General features: G+C 43.2%; 1 protein-coding gene and 1 non-coding gene across 2 annotated transcripts; one reads left to right on the top strand and one right to left on the bottom strand.

Annotated features, from left to right (window-relative positions):
• Positions 1-2528: 2528 nt before the first annotated feature.
• Positions 2529-13761, bottom strand: TBPL2 (TATA-box binding protein like 2). The gene is made up of 8 exons (XM_054400676.1): positions 13706-13761; positions 13347-13491; positions 9139-9545; positions 8077-8164; positions 7317-7408; positions 6279-6446; positions 4215-4309; positions 2529-2608 (listed from the first exon to the last, which is right to left on the bottom strand). The coding sequence occupies exons 1-8, from the start codon at positions 13759-13761 to the stop codon at positions 2529-2531; spliced, it is 1131 nt and encodes a 376-aa protein (XP_054256651.1).
• Positions 13242-13313, top strand: TRNAG-UCC (transfer RNA glycine (anticodon UCC)). Its single transcript has one exon. It is a non-coding gene; the product is annotated as a tRNA-Gly (tRNA).
• Positions 13762-16957: the final 3196 nt, after the last annotated feature.

The following is a 16957-nucleotide window of genomic DNA, read 5'->3' as shown; positions in this document are numbered from 1 at the left end:
GGACCCTGAAGTGTCATCTTGGCCAACCCCCCAGTCAGCAAGAAACACCTCCAATTGGATCAGACTGCCCCCTGGCACGATGAAGTCTGATCTCCAGTGTCCGCAGTAGCTGGGCAGTGTTGGAACTCTCCTCACTGCAGTCCTAAGGGAACCATTCACACCACAACCTGTAAACTGGCTACACGAACCACGTATATCTATGTCAGTCCCTGTATTTACAATAAAGAGCAAATTGTAGAGGAGAAGTGGAAAATACTGATACACATCCTCAAGAGGAACAAGACCACTAGGTTTCTTCACCCCAGCATCAAGGGTAGAACTAGAACTGGGAATTAGATATGATCATCTAGAGTGTAGTATCTGAGATCCAGTTCTCTTGTGTCAAAACATAGTGGTAAACACCAGGCAATTAGAAGAGAAAATACACACAAGCCTGAGTATCTTAAAGCAATATCCCCCTCCTCCCCCCCAAAAAAACCCCAAACCAACAAAACCAAAACCCAACAAAACCCCACAACCCAAAACATGTCCCAGTTTTAAAGAGAATCCCTACCTAACCAGCCTATATTGTTTCCCCTTTCTAGTGTGCTCAAGTGCTACAAAACACCAGCCTGAGCAGCATCAGGTAGAGCCAAGGCTGTTGTTAAGGCAAGAGTAACCATAGCAAACATGAGCTTAATCAGTAGTTCAGGGGAAAGGCTGAGCCCATTTCATATCTGTAAGACTTCATCCATACCTTTAAAAAAAAAAAAACTTTACTATCAAAATTATGTGGCAAGCTCTTCATTAAAATGCAATTTCTTGAACAGGGTTCATCTTAGATAAACTTTTCCCCTCAGCATCCCAATAAAAACAGGTTGGTTTTCACTTTAAAAATATTGTAGCTCAAGCCTATTTGCATTGTAGCTGCAATAGCTGATAAAAGTCCAGCCCGTAGCTGTGGAAAGTCTACAGCATTATAAAACAAACAAAAAAGTAAGCCTCTGTTTAGAATAGATTTGAGTGTGGAAATCCACAGTTTGACTGTGACAAAGAAACTGATAACAGAGTTGAGACCAGTTTATCATGAGGAAGTGCATGAAGTGTTTCAGACTTTTTTCCCAGAGCAGCAGAGACAGTTATAAAAAGACTTGAGAGACATACTACAGAAGTTGAAAGCACATCTTCACCAAATCAAAAATAAACTTGTGACAGCAAATTTAAGCCCAGCAGACTGTGACACCCTGTTCTGTATGAAGTCATTGCCTGTATTTCCACGAAGGACACTGGTAGCTTTTGGCCTGGGTTACGCTTAAGTCATCTAACAGCAACCTCTAGTGGCACAGGGAGTTTCCTGACAGATCTGTCCCATCTTCAGCAGGAAAGAAGGGGAGGATGGTACAAAACAAATCACAGCAGTAGCAAAATCCTATTCTGGGTGGGGAACAAAAAACCCCACCCCAAAAAAGAGACCCAAAACAAAACACCACAAAAACAACAAACAAACTGCAAAACCAACCCCACACAACCAAAAACCACCTTCCAGAGGATCACAGGAGGTACCAGAACAGCAGAGAGGTAATATCTTTGCACTGTTCCCAGTCACATCACCAGTCTGAGCAGGCCTTCTTGTAAAGGAGGCCTTGGGTTCACTTAGATAAAATACAAGAGTCTCATTGTTCTATCTGCATAATTACCACATTTGATGTAGTGACATTGGCTGAGCTCTGGTTAAATAACCCAAATAAGTCCTGACTACCCAAGACTTTGTGTTTTCAAGTCCATTTCTAAGGCAGTTCTCAACCAACATTTGTCTGGGTCAAGTAACAAACTCCCATCACCTGAGAAAACTTCAGTAATACCATCAGGTATCATTTTGTTAAAATCTAATTTATATCACAACAAATTATCTAATGTGCTTCTCCACCCACAGACTTCCTAGGTATGTTCCAGCACTGCCAGGAGTTTTGAATGTCTTCTCTGTGAAGAGAGTACCAACACCATTGCACACAAGTTTATCCAACTGATAGGATCAGATGGATTCAACAGATGTCCTGTACAATCTGTCTTCAAAACGCTGAAATCAACTCATGCTGGATTTTGTAAGCTATATTGTAGACAAAAATATATTTTTAGTTTAGACATGAAAATAGAATATGCAGGAGCTTGGTTTTAGTAGACTTGAAGCTGAGGATGTTGACAAAGCTAGTTTGAGGTACAGTGTTGATTCACCTGTTCAACAGGACAGAAGACACAGTTTTCTATTACAAAATACTTTTAAGTGCCTTAATATTCATTCTATTAAAAGTACATTCACTTGGCAAATTTCTCAGCTTGACAGAAGCTGTCAGAACCCAACTGGATTACAGACAGATAATCTGAAAGAAAAAAAACACCCAACCCTTATAACAAACTATAGAAAGACACCATCACTTAGAGCATTCAGAATTGCTTAATAACCCACAACTGTACAACTGGGTCCAGGATTTCCCTTGCTTCTGTCCCAAACAGTAATACAAATCCATGTTTTAATTGCTTTATGGGTTGTGTTATGATGATTTCTTGAAACCTTTTAGAATGGGGTAGATGTTCTCAAATGCTTCATAGATTTCAGAACGCTCTTTTGCTCCTAAGAGGACATTTAGGAAAAAAGAGGTTAAGAATTCAGAGTGTTGAAAAGAACCAAATGCAACATAAACCTAGTAAGGTTACAAACTATGAACAAATACAGGAGTTGAAAAGTGACTTAGTTGAATGCAGAATTTTTAATCATACTTCTGTCACCTTAAAGAGCAATTCCTAGGTTGCTTTAAGACTGGAGTAGTTTTGTTTAATATGTGGAACCAAAATAGCAGCAGTTGATTGCTCTTCACAGGTACAAAACACTGCCATTTGGAAAAAAGTCAGCTAAGATCCACAGTGTTATCTGCTTACAAATAACAGCACTGCCTGTTGACAAGGTAAGTGGAAAGACAGAAACACTTGAAGGGCATTTCTTCCAATACTGAAAGCTGATCCATAGTTTGAGAATGCTCCTCCTCCAGTTCTGAGAAGCTTCATTATTTTTAAGATGTGTTAAGGCACTTGTGATTTCAAAGCCAGCCTTTTCCATATATGCTGCAAGCAAACAATAGACTGGTTTGGGTTGGAAGGGACCTTAAAGATCTACTAGTGCCTCTCAGGATGAACACCTCAACCTCTCCCTCAGAACACAGACATAACTAACTTATCTGCATTACAACAACTTCCACTGTCAAAAGTAAAGTTACTTCCTTGATTAAGAAAAATCCTCACAGATGAGTTTTGTCACTATAGTTTGGCCTAGTGTTCACACACGAGCATTTACCTTCATGCTTCTGGACCTGCTGCACACTGGAGGGTGTTGCAGTTAAAGTACCCAAAAATGCAAGTATCAGTGAAATGGACCTGGCCAATATGATTTTACTGGACCTATGAGGAAGTTAAGGGACACTGGAGGGTGAGGCATTTAAGATTTGTACTGAGTGCCTCATTCTTCAGTTTGCTAAGCTTGTTCCCAATTTATGATTGCAAGAAGGCAGGTACTTCTCTGGTCTTTCATGTACCTCAAAGCGGTGGTTTGAATGTACATACAACATTCAGGTCTCAGGGAACAGGTACCATTTACCTTTCAGTACTTCTGGATAAAAGTACTTTCATGAGCTTTAGAAACAAATGTTAGGAATCTGCACTCCCCGAATCCAACCTTTTTTGACAGAGGACCTGGTGAACACACTCAGCAAGGCTTTTGCCTTATGAGTGTTTTGCCAAACGGTCTGGAAAAAGTTTTTACATCCCCACCCTTTCCTCTAATAATCCCTACTAAATGTAGTCAGTGAAGTGTTTTAAGGAGTTTGCTTCCTGTCCAAACAATTTTAAATTGCTTATTGTGATATTTCTATGTAAGTGCCTTACTTAGGTTACTAGCATGTCAGCATGCTGCTGGGATTCTGTATATTGACACACAGCATTAAGCTTTGAATAATAAAAAAACCCACTCAAACTCAACAACATGGAAATCTGAGACACTATGTGAGGCAATATGAGATTCTAGTGTAACAATACTGATGTTATCTGCAAAAGACACAGATAAGCAGCAGTAGGCATTCAAAAGATCGCTGAGTGGTTTAAGTGTGGCAAGATACTAGTTTAGCTAATGTTCAATTTAAATGCTCTCAGAAGCATTCAATTACAGATGTACAGAGGAGACCACTTACCAGTCAGTACAACTTTCCCAGACACAAAGATAAGCAGCACTATCCTTGGTTTGACCATCCTATAAATAAGGCCAGGAAACAGTTCAGGCTCATAGCTGTTCCAAAGCAAGCAGGTAAGATTAGTAAAATGCAAATGTGGTTGTAGTGTTGCATGTATAAAGTGCTCTTCAATTACACTAACAAGAGAGTAACTAAACCCACAGATTTTAGCTAGCTACCCAGAAAAAAGCAGGTCAGGTTTTAGACATCTTCAAGAAAAATCTGGTAGTCCCAGCTGAAGCTGGTAGGAGTTCTTCATGCTTAAACACTTCAGAGCCACTAAATGTGATTTTTTCCATAGTACTGAAATTATTGTAAACTTCAAACAGTGTTCAAACCCTTCTTAGTCTGCTAAGAGCCCTTCTCAGGAACCATCTTGTGCAACTACGACAAGATGACAGCCCAGTGAATCTTCAGTATATATTTAGTACTCAAATTAAATGCAAAATATTAAATGTAGCACTGAAAGATAACTGAATTTAGATTTTTGTCAGTACTGAAAGCTTCATCCCTTCTTCAGTGATGCCAATAGGTAGTTCTGAGCAAGCCCACACTGAAGGCACAGTATGCCCATTGCTCAACTACAGGTTTACTTTAACTGGATGACTTACAGACATCCAGATAGAAGGAAAAAAATGATACCCCAGACATATTATCCCTTCATTTCTGTATTTCACAGCTGCAGTTCAGCTTCATGTCTGAAAATCAGACACCTTCTCCTTGCAGACAGGTGTCTGGCTTGACAGAAGTCACGAGGCTCCTTAGTGTTAAATGTTCACAACTGAGTAAGGGCACAGACCAGGTCTGATAAGAATCAGAATGGTTTGAGTTGGAAGGGGCTTTTAAAGGTCACCTATTCCAATCCCTCTGCAGTCAGCAGGGACATCTGCGACTACAGAGCAGATCGCTCTCACAGCCTTGTCCAATCTGACCATGAATGTTTCCAGGGATGGGGCATCTACCACTTCCCTGAGCAACCCTGATGAGTCACCACAAAAAAAGGCTTCTTTTTGTCTAAATCTCCCTCTTATAGTTTTAAGCCATTACCCCCTGACCAGGGCCCCTTCCAGCCAGCCCTGCTGGAAAGATTGTCCCCATCTTATAGGCCCCTTTTAGTATGAAAAGGTTGCAATAAGGTCTCCCCAGCCTTCTCCAGGCTGAACAACCCTAACTCTCTCAGCCTGTCCTCATGGGAGAGGTGCTCTAGCCCCCTGATGATTTTCATGTCCCTAAAAAGTAGCTCAAGATCTGCTCTACATAAACCTGAAGTGTTTAATGGGGACTGGTTATTTTCCCATTGACAGGGTCTGCAGGGAAGAGAAATACCCACTAAGGTTGATACTGTAGTACTTGGCATTGACAGGAGACTTGCATTAACCTGAACAGTGCTGGCAATTCAGTTTTACAAGTCCCCAGTGCACACTGCTAATATGGCTGTGGCAACAATATTCCCAGTCAAAGAAAGCTGTTGCAAAAGAGAATCTTCGTTAACCAATTGAACAAAGAACCCAGGAGCTTCCTGCAGTTTTTTATCTCAATCAGATCTAACCTGCATCCACTTTACCCCAGCAGTGACTGTATGCTTGCATAGCATGCTCTTGGGGGCAAGATTTCTTAAGCTGGTGTTTATGGACATCCCTGCAAGGAGAAACCAGTGAACACCACACAAGAGGATAATTCAGAAAAGCCCTTCATGGCTGAATTGTGTCAATCATGGTCTCAACACTGGAATTTATACTGCTGTATATCACCCTGGCCATTAGGCAGGAGGTCATTTTGGCTTGTGCTCCACTCAGATTACTGCAGAAGGTAAACCTCACTATATTGTAACACATGTCTACAGCCACTGGTTCATGCTTGCTGAACCAGTGAGCATGCCTTTTGATGAACACAAGACATGCATGATATTCAGTACCCAGTTAGTTATGACTCTCCTGCCAGGCTTGTGCAGCCTCATAATTTGAGCCTGCGGTTTACATAGACACTGCTCCAAGTTGCATGTGGTTGTAACTGACTTTTACATACCTGCTGAACTGCTGATGAGTGAGAAGCAAGCTTTCCAGACGGATAGGGAACCTCACGTCACAGCTTCCAACCATATTCTGTATCTTGAAGTCCAGGAACTTGGCAGGGAACCCAAGCTTCTGTACCACACGTGCATACTTCCTGGCTGCCAGCCGTGATTGCTCTTCACTGAAAGAGGAGAAGGGGAAAAGCAGCTTTGATTAGTGATTTCTTCTGCTTTCAAGCTGGGAGTCCCTTTAGAGCCACCACCATGCTAAATGCATCCTCCCAGAAGAGATATGCCACTGCTTAAAATAGCATCTATCCCCAGAACCACTTCAGTGAGCTAAGATGAAAAAAGCTCTTCTGTCATTCACTTTCCTCTGATCTGTTTCAGCACACTGGAACTTGACACATCACCTAGGAGATCTCCTCTCAAGAGGTTTCTTTCTCAGTTCCTTACAGCTTCTCAGGACTGGTCCAAGAGGTGGACTACAGACACCAATACAATCATCTACCTAGTTTGGAGCAGTAGTAGAGGTTGGAGGTCTAAGATGTAAGTTAATGCATTATCTCATTGAGAATTTAGGGACATAAAACCCAAGCTGATGAACTTGAAGAAGAGAACTTCCAAGTACACAAATAGTCTTTGCTTTTCTCCAACTCTCATTTTCCCTAGAGGCAGATGTATTGATTCATGAACACAGACACTAAAGAGTGACTTGACACACACAACTTATGTCCTAATTCACTTTCAAGTCAGTAAGACATGCAAATAAACTGCTCAAATGCACAGGAATTAAGGGATTTTCTGCTAATGTTTATCTCCCTCAATCTATATTCAGGGACACAGTTCAGTAATTACTGAATTGCCATCATGAAGAAAGCTAGACATTTCTCAATACTAGTGCTTTACCTTTCCCTTGCAATTATGACAGCCCTTTGCTAGACAATTTTAACAAGGTTTTCTGTAATTTTTCGTCAGTATATAGGCAAAGCTGCAAGACCCAAACCTTACAAGAACACACAAAACCCCCCAAACCAAACAAAAACCAAAACCTTTTTGCTCCTGTGCAGACCATTTTTCCTGAACTGAAGATGAGGGCTGTTGTTCGTGGTTCCCTGATCCTCATGATGACAGCAGCAAATCTCTGCAAATTCAAAGGAAGACCTCATAGTCCAGCTGAGGCATTTAGCTGGTACTATATTGCTGTTCATTCTTTCAAGAATTGTCACCAAGCTCCATACAGCATGCATTTGTTTTGTAAAACTATTTACTACCCTAAAGTTATTTTCCACTCCATTAGGGCCAGGTGGGCTTAAGAATACAGTCACAGCACAACTGCCTTGTCCCTTGCAGTTTGTTGAGCAGTCTGAAGGCACTTACAGAAAGCCCATTATTACCAGCAAGATTCTACATCTAGACCACTTTCTAGAGGCATCATGTAATACTAGTTTGTCTCCAGTAATTATCTTTCCCTCAGCCAAGAGTTTCAGGGTAGATACGTCCTCCTCTCCATGAGGGCTGCTTGAGCTATTTCAGCTGAAGGCAGCTAGCCAGAGGTGAGGGAATTCATCTCCTTTAAGTAGTTTAGTAACATCTCATTGCTGGGGCTTTATTCAAAGGAAAAAAAGCCTCCCTCTGCTTGCTCTGTATTTCTTTTAAACAATCCCAAACAGCAGATATTTATGACTTTCCCCCATGGGTCAAGACAGCACTCTTAGAAAAAGTAAAAAGCTCATGGTGAAGTTCTGTATTAGCAGCCATCAGCACCAAGAAAGGGCAGTGAGGGTAAAGCTTTGAGTCCTGAAGATTTACCTTGGGGTTATACTCTGCATTTCTGGCATGCAGAGCTATGCTCTTCAGATCTAGTTTACAAGCCAAGTTTACAGTTGACACTATATTCCTGAGGGACAAGAGAGGAATGTTCTTATTGCAAAAGCAAGCCACTGCAGAGCCAACCCCCAACAGCATTAGCTTCATATGAAGTCACACACCAATTAATAATTGCCATCAGCTAATTTCCTGCCTACCTCTTTCCCATTGTACTGTTCAGCTACTTTTGGCAAACTGTAAGTATTCAATACCAAAATCACAGTTTCTGAGGTATAACAAGGCACATTAGTCCCTGAATACCAAGTTTGCCTGTCTTCCAATAACTACATCACTGGAGTCTTTCACAACTTTGATTTAAGCCATTGCTGAGCATTTACAGAGTTACTACAGCACTCTTAAGGTAGGTACAGGTATGTCATTCTCTCCATGTATAACTACTCCGTAGATGCTCTAACCTAGACTGGGTCTTTTGATGAGGCCAGAATTGCTCACACTTTTCATGCCCCTTTCCTTGTCTCAGAAAAGTAGACTGACATCTCTAGCTCCATCATCCTTAATATCCTCTTTGCTGGAAGAAATCCTCCTTTTCAAGTATTTTTGCATTTTCATCTTGCAGACTGCAGTAACTACCAGTACATCATATGTATAAATAGCTTTTACTAAACAGTTGTCCCTCTGAGAGGCTTTTCTCCCAGAAGAGACTCTTCCCCCTTAACAAGCCAGAGATGTTTCAGACACTCACCCAGCATGTTCACTCTCAAGTCCACTCTGTTTCTCTGGGTTGCATCCTCTGCCACTTCCATTTTTGTGTGGCACTGATGAGCACAGTATTCGGTTGCCTTCTAATATTGTCAGTGCATTTGCTCCATTATCTCCTTAAAGAGTAATGACTGCCCTCTCCCCCCCCTTTTTTTTTTTTTTGGGATAGGCTTATTTAAGACCAAGCCACACTTACTGCATTCTCTAAGTGAGAAGTCAGAGCAGTACCTTGCAGTTTAAGCAAAACTGTGACTCTTATGCTACATATAGAATACATAAACTTACTGTAGCTGAGGAACTATGCCAGTGCTTTCTGATGCAGGTGTCACTGGGGTCATAGGAGTCATTGATGTCAGAGAAGGACATGTGCCAGATGCTTCAGGAGATGATGGAGTTGCATCTGGATAGGACAAGCTGCCCTCATCCACAAAGACTCTGCTGTCCTCGTTTCTTGATATTGACCCATCAAGCTCTTTTTGTGTTTCATGACCATCTTCAGATTGGTTTTGTTCTTTGTTATCTTGGGTAATATCAGGAAGAAAGCTGAGATCCACAGAGGAAAAGTCCATAGGAAGCTCTTTGGGCTGATTAAACTGAGAACTGCACAGTGCATCTTCAGTTGTTTGGATTGGAAGGTCTACATCATAAAGGTTCAGGGGCATAAACAGCTGAGGACCAGCTGAGATATCATCCTTGAATGAAGAAAAAGTGTGATTAAGGATCTTGCATTAAAAGATTTCGTCTTAATTTAGTCCCCCAGTTAATCTTCTATTTAATGAAGTTTCAATTGTCACAGCAAACAAAATGTGTCCTTTGCTTGTCTACCAGCATCTAAATACCCAGATAACTTCTATAGGGGAGATCTGCATTTTCCTGCCACACTTGAAAGGCAGTCTAGAAAAACTCCTGGGAAATACTACATACCTGCAGCAGTGACTGGAGGTACAATGTTGGCATTTTGCCCTTCACAGCCGTTGTCACCCACTTAACCAACATAACTACTCACGAATTTTTCCAAGGAAGGCAGCTAGCACTTTCTGGCTGGCTGTAACTCCAATGCAGTACATCACTATTTCCTTTCTCTGCTACTAGGGGACAGTGTCAGTGTCGTGTTGGATTTGTGCAACAGAGGGCAGCAGCTCACAAAGCCACAGCCAGATTCTTTCAGCAGCTGGAGGTCACTAGACTAATTTAAGTGAGACACAGACAGCAAAGCCACCATCCTTTGGCGGCTCAAGCATGCAACATGCCTACAAGCAAAGTTACTGCATACTAATGTCCTTCTTTATCTGCTATTTATTACTAAAAGCTATTAAAGAGGCATCATAATATTGACGAGGCAAGAGCTTAAGAAAGGCTTCATTCCCTTCTCATTAAGGCATAAGCCTTCTAGTTAGGGGGAAGCTTCTTCCAAGAAGGTGGTTTCTGCCAGTACCCACAACAGGTGACAGCTTGGACTAGAAGATCCATACAAGAGGTTGTGTGTTCATTTAAGCATTTTTGAGCATGAGAGCTAAAAGGATGTGAAAATCCAAGCACAAATCAGAGCCATGAACAGTGCAGAAGACTGAGGCCCTTGAGTTGGCACTGCCTGAGCTCCAGTGGGAGCAGGGTTTCCAGATCAATGCTTTTCAGCCTTGAGCTACTGCTCCTGTATGTTCTGGGCTAGTCAGCTCACTTAGCAACACAGCCATGCACACAGGGAGATCTCCAGCCTTATTCTGCAGGATATTTGTCTATAGACATTTGGAAAGCTCTAAGTGAAAAATCCTCCCAGTGATCTTCACTATCTCCAGCACAGCTGTGATTGAGTCTAGCTCTGAAAGCATCATGAACACCTACATTCAAAATTGCTTTTAAAACAGACTTCTAGATGCAAAGCCCCATGAGATCAGTTGAGGCTACTCCCCTTACCTATCAGCTTTTTGGAAAACAGGATTCAACATAACTATCTGAGAATTAAGAGGTCAGTTACAAATGTATTAACAGTTAAAAAACACTTTATAGGATAACTAAAATGCATCTACTTTAAATATTTTAAAATTAATAATAGGAGAAGGAAGGCACAGTCTCCACAAGACCTCCAGTGGACTAAAGCTTAGTGACACAGGAGCTAATTAGGAAAGTTTTGTATGAATCACAATGCAAACAAAGTGATACACAAAAGAATCATAGAATTATTTAGGCTGGAAAAGACCTTTAATATCACAAAGTCCAATCATTAATCTAACACTATCAAGTCTGGTGCTAAACCAAGACACCCAGCACCACACCTACATGTCTTTTAAACTGCTGCATACACAGAGACTCCATTGCTTCCCCAGGCAGCCTGTCCCAGGACTTAACCCTTTCTATGAAGAAATTTTTCCTCATGTCCAACCTAAACCTCCCTTGGCACAACTGGAGACCATTTAATCTCATCCTGTCACTTGCTACCTGAAAGAAGAAAACAGTGCCCACTTGGCTCCAACCTCCTTTGAGGTAGTTACAGAACCATAAGGTCTCTCCTCAGCCTCCTTTTCTCCGGGCTAAACAGCACCAGTTCCCTCAGCCACTCCTCCCCTAAGACTTGTCACTCCAGACCCTTCACCAGATTTGTTGTCCTTCTCTGGACATGTGCCACCTCAATGTCTTTCTTGGAGTGAGGAGCCCAAGACTGAACCCAATACTCAAGGTGTAGCCTCACCACTGCTAAGTACAGGGGGACAATCACCTCATCACTGCAAGCCTGTAGGACTACTCACACCGCATACTAAGGGGCATCAAAGATTATGATAGCACCTCCAGTTTGCAGCACAGCTTAAAGAATGAAGCTAATGGGAAAATGAGTGGCATGTGAGTCTCGAAGTATTAAATTGCTGTAAATTACGTTTAAAAAAAAAAAGTAGCAGTAAGTAAAAAGCATAGAGCAGGTATGGACAGAAAGCAAGTCTCTGTTCTCATCAGATTTCCATACAACTGGTCTGGGAAAAAGCCCTCACAGGGTTAAGCACTGAGGAGGATTGGCTTCTTGTTAGCCAGATGCTCAGAGGCTGTGAAAGGGGGCACAAGACCATGTTTATATTGGGCCAGCTGCCAAGGGTTATTGCTATAGACTCTAGGTTAATTAACTTCACTGAAGGCCTCATCAACTGCATAGCTTTGGACATCTCCCAGCAGCACTGGGAAGGAGATTTCACACATAGATCCTGTCTGAGATCACTTAGCTTGGGGCAGCATGAGGGAAAACAGCCATTTTCACTTCTACTGCAGGAATTCCTGCAACCCAGGTACATGTAAATCACATCCAGCTGCTTTAAGCAGACTTGGAATTTATTTATTTTTTTCTTCAACAGAAGTATCTGGCACATCTGCTATTATCAGGTATCTCAGTAAGTCTGACAAACCAAAACCTCAGCAGCATTTGTGAAACCCTGGTTATACCTCACCACATCATATACTTTATAAGGCTATATTCAGAGGGCTTTGCTGAATGCCACTGGGAGGGTCTCTGGATTTAAACAGCTTGTACTAAATTCATTTTCAGATCTGAAAAGCAGTTAATAACAAGATGCACCCATGAAAGTTGTGTTCCCTGGGTGAAGACCCTCTCCTGGTCCCTCACCCTGTTGTCTTCAAGTCTCTTGCCCCCTCCATGTCAGGTTGATCCTTGCAAACAGCCTGAGTTTAAATGCAGTAGCACTCCTCTAGCAGCAGAGGAACCTCCCTCAGCACAGAGCCCCTCCAGGGCTTCTCCGTGCAGCTCCAGAACATTATCATAGAATCAGATGGAAAAGACCTCTAAGATCAAGTCCATCCATCAACCTAAAACCACCATGGCCATTCAACCATGTCCAGAAATGCCATTTGCACGTTTCTTGAACGCCTCCAGGGACAGTGAGTCTACCACCTCCCTTGGCAACCTGTTCCAATGCCTGACCACTCTTTCTGTATTGACATTTTTCCTGGTGTCCAACCTAAGCCTCCCCTGCCACTTGCTACCTGGGAGAAGAGACCAACCCCCACTACAGCTCCTCACTAGACCTATTCTCCAGGTCCTTCACTAGCTTCATCGCCCTTTTCTAGGGCTATTTTAGCCCCTCACTGTCTTTCTCGTAGTGAGGGTCCCAAAAACTGAGCACAGCTTATATAAGGTTGGAGTGAAGATGTCAGCCTGGCAAGCAGAGATTTGGAGCATGGCAGAGTGCCCTCGGCAGCCCAAGCCAGGCCGGTTCGGGCAAAGAGAAGCTTCGCCGAGCGACAGAGCCCCCCCAGCAGCCCAAGCCAGACTGGTACAGGCAGAGAGAAACTTCGCCGGGCAGAATACCATCGAATAGCTTGACTTCTGGTGACACTGAACCGGGGAGACACTGCACTTGAGGCGCCAGCGGAACAGATGTCGTCGCGGAGCGTTGGTGGTATAGTGGTGAGCATAGCTGCCTTCCAAGCAGTTGACCCGGGTTCGATTCCCGGCCAACGCAATTATCTTTTTTTCCCGCACTCCCCTCGCTTACTTGGCCGCCGCAGTGCTCCAGGTACCCCTCCAGCGGCGAGGCGCCCTCCATGGGCACAGCGGCACGCTCGGGCCACGTCTGTAACAGCCTACAGCCTTTTACCTCTGGGTCTGGCTTTAACCCCCAGGAGTAGCAGCGGAAGCAGCTGCGGCTCTTTTTAAACAGCCTTAAAGGCTTTCACCTGCCTCTCGGCAGGCTTGTCTGCAAAGGCTGGCGCCGTCCTGAGGAAGAGATGGAGAAATCGGAGTCTTCTCATGTGTTTTACATGTTTTCTCAAGCAACCCGCTCCTGAGCTCCTCTGAGCCTCTTTGCTTCTGTGGAGAGTGAAGATAAATGAGGAGTTGTCTAGACCTTCTCACTAGTGCTTTTTAACTAGCAAGGGTAAAGTGCCTTTAATTCCTCCCACCTGCCTCATCGGCTGCAATGAGGCACATCTGGTCCTTTCAAAGGAGCCCCACACCGAAATGATAAACCTCTGCCTCCAGGTGTTGCAATGAAATGGTCTCGTCTCAGTTGAGCCAGCATTGCTGAGCCTGCTTTGGGGCAGAAAGCCATTGCTGTTCTCCCCTTGCAGACATCTTTCCTGCTTGTGTGTCTGCTTCTGCCTTCTGAGTGATAATTTAGGGCCATTCCCTTTCCAAAAGAGTCATGAGAGTCTGGGTGTGAGGCAGTGTGTTCCTAGGAGGGACTCTGTGTTGTGCCCTGCTGATTGATACTGTAGAAGTCTCACATGGCTCAGCTTGGATGCTGCTTGACTTGTTCTTTCTGTCCTGTCCTGTCTCTGTGTAGTGATGAATGGATAGATTTCTGAGAAGGCACACATCCCTGTCCTTGTCTGCGCTGGTGGATGTGCTGACTGCCATGATCTGTTGCTCTCCTAGATAGGGAGCTTTCTGCTGTGAGATTTGTTTGCAAACAGCTAGCTGACCTGAAGAAACCCTTTGGAAGATGTCAAAGCCCAGGCATGCAGTAGGTCTTTGTGAGGTGCTACCAGGCTCTTCTCACTGCCCCAGGGTGCAAAGTTTTAGATTACTATCCTTTATCTGTACATCCTTCCCTCCTCAACATGGCTTGCTAGGCTGGTTTTGTGGTATTTCTGGGACTCTATGCTCAGAGCCTCCTCCTCAAGGCTGGGCACCTGCCATGGTGTCTCACTGAGTGGCTGCACAGTGATGGGGAGCCCCAAGTATTGGGAGATCCAGAAAGCAGCCATCCAGCAAGCAGAAAACATTGCGTTTCTGGGTTTCCCCCTTCTTAATTTCCCAGTTTCTGTGTCTTCCCTTCTTAATCATCAGAGCTATCATCCTCTGTCTGCTGCGAGGAGGTATTCTTCCTTCCTTCTTCAGCAGAAGACTCTGATCCCTGTGACCAGTTTAATTTAAAATGTATCAGTTGGAACTCATGAGACTTTTCTGCTTGGTTTCTGATCATCCAGGTCAAATAACATTAGAAAGGGTATCTATTTTTTCCATCCCTGCTTCAAAAAGTGTCTCAAGCTGTCTTTTTTTTTTTTTTTTTTCCATTGCCTTTGGAAAGCAGCAACTGCCCTGAGCCAGGCTGAGGTGACTCATGAGCAGGATTGCTCAGATCAGGGAAGGAGCCATTATGCACGTCCCTGAGCTGTGGGAACCAGTTACGATGTGATGAATCATCTGAAGCACATAGTTACTGTAATGATGAATTGTCATGAGTCTTAATTAGCAAATTGGTTAATTTTGCTTAGAAAGTTGATGATTAGTATGACAATAAGTGCTTTGTGCATTCTTTGTAAGAGTCATTCAATATCATTCTTCCTTGGATAACTAATTGGAGAAGACTATTCCATAGAGCTTCTGCTGGTATTCCTCTGTCTGTCTCTTAAACATTTCTGTAGCAGATATTCCTGCATTAGCTGGATGTGGTAGTGTGGTTATGGGACAGGACTCACAGGAGACTTCCAAAAACCTGGGAGGGACCTGGAAACAAGTCAGTAAGGAAACTCCTTTTATTAACTAGTGCTCTCAACAGCTGCTTCTATTCTAGCATGCCAGTGCCTTGCTGCTTGCTTTGAAATTGGTTAATCTGGTTTGGTTTTATCTCATCCTTTTTTCAGGAGCCAGTTTGAGAATTAAAGGCTCATGACTGATATTCTGCTTTTTGCTCTTCTGAGCTTTATGCTAAACTTTTATAGCTGTAATTGTCTCAGAGGAGTGTAGCTTGCATTTCCTGGTGTCCTCACTGCCTGCAGCATTAAAGCTCTGCCTTTGGAGGAGGTGGAAGAGCAGCTGGGGAAAGGATCATGATCCAAGAGAGGAGCAACACATTATGTGCAAGATATCTTCAAATGCATCACCTTCCAAATACCCCAGGACTCAACACTTCTCTGTCAACAGCAGAACCCAAGTATTGCTGTGAAGATCATAGTAGCATTTCAGTTGGAAAAGACCTTCCAGGTAATCAAGCCCAAAGATCATTCATTTTGTTTGGTTTAGCCCTGTTTTGATTCCTATGCCTTGATTCCCTTCTTGCTAGGCATGCAAATAAGTGTGAGGTGGTAAGACCCTAAAGAGGGGTCAGAGAGAGGAGCAGGTCAGCTGTAGCAGGGTTGCCAGGCTCTGTGGGAGTGAAGGACATGCATGGAGCTGGCAGCGCTCTCAAGAAGCAACTCAGAGGTCATTGCTGGAGTGCCTTCGTCTGACAAGTGTGACCATCACTATCACTCTCTCATACTTATTTGTCTAATAATACTCTGTTCTAGACATGAGCATCAGATACTGGATTCATTGGCAGGGAAGGAAAGAAGCCACCTTGATTTCTCACAGGGTAATAGTGAGTAATTTAATTATTATGCCTATCATCACTAGGTTGTGCTGGTGTAAGTACAAACAGAATCAGGGCCATTAGATTTGATATTTGGTTCTAACTTTCCCCTGTGTAAATCAGGAGTAACCCTCTTACTGAAGTGAAGTTATAGTGATTTGAAATTGAATCAGAATCTGGTTTAATTTCTCAGGTTTATTGGGTGGCAGGAAGAAGGGCTGTGACCTCCCGTTTATCGTCTAGTGCCTTGTGTCTCTCTTTGTATGGGATGGTGCAGCACAGTTCACACAGTGGTAAGGCTGCCTCTTCTTTGTGCAGTTAAACTAGGGCTCTCTTATCCCCTGCAAAGGACAGCAATGGGGGAATTTGTTACTCTGCAAACATTAGTGGGCTCTCAGCATTTGTCTGCTAGCCATGTGCCTTCCATGCTTGCTAGCAGAGCCCAGCATGAGGTCAGAGTGCACTGACTTCTGGACCAGCAAAGAAAGTCATTTCTGTTAGAAAGAAAAGGGAAAAACTGGCTAGAAAAGAGCCCTTTTTTCTGTCTTCTACACCACTATCATGTGCAATGAAGATACTAACTGCCTCCACATCAGACAATTGCTGAGAACCAGACCTAGAAAGGATTGCCAAATCCTCCACTGAATGCCAGAGGAAGTCCTGTAAGGAGCAGTAATCTGTCTCAATTGAAAGGCTGAATGGTGATGTTGAAACTATACAGTTAACTTCATTAAATTTCCCTATCAGTGCAAAGCCACAAACTGATTCAAGGAAGGCAATCTGTATGTTGCTTGCATAGAAATCCATTCCTT

Source organism: Indicator indicator, chromosome 4 (genome assembly GCF_027791375.1).
Source record: "Indicator indicator isolate 239-I01 chromosome 4, UM_Iind_1.1, whole genome shotgun sequence".
Taxonomy (NCBI): domain Eukaryota; kingdom Metazoa; phylum Chordata; class Aves; order Piciformes; family Indicatoridae; genus Indicator; species Indicator indicator.
The sequence above is the reverse complement of the archived record's forward strand: the minus strand, read 5'-3'. Positions and strand labels throughout refer to the sequence as shown.

Excerpts from the sequence above, each read along its gene's own strand:
- TBPL2 (XM_054400676.1), bottom strand. The coding sequence starts at position 13,761 with ATGAGGCAGGTGGGAGGAATTAAAGGCACTTTACCCTTGCTAGTTAAA. Across the intron at positions 13,492-13,705 it reads TTGCTAGTTAAAAAGCACTA|CTGCTTCCGCTGCTACTCCT; the intron begins GTGAGAAGGTCT and ends AAAGAGCCGCAG. Across the intron at positions 6,447-7,316 it reads GTCTGCACAGGAGCAAAAAG|TGAAGAGCAATCACGGCTGG; the intron begins GTTTTGGTTTTT and ends CTCCTCTTTCAG.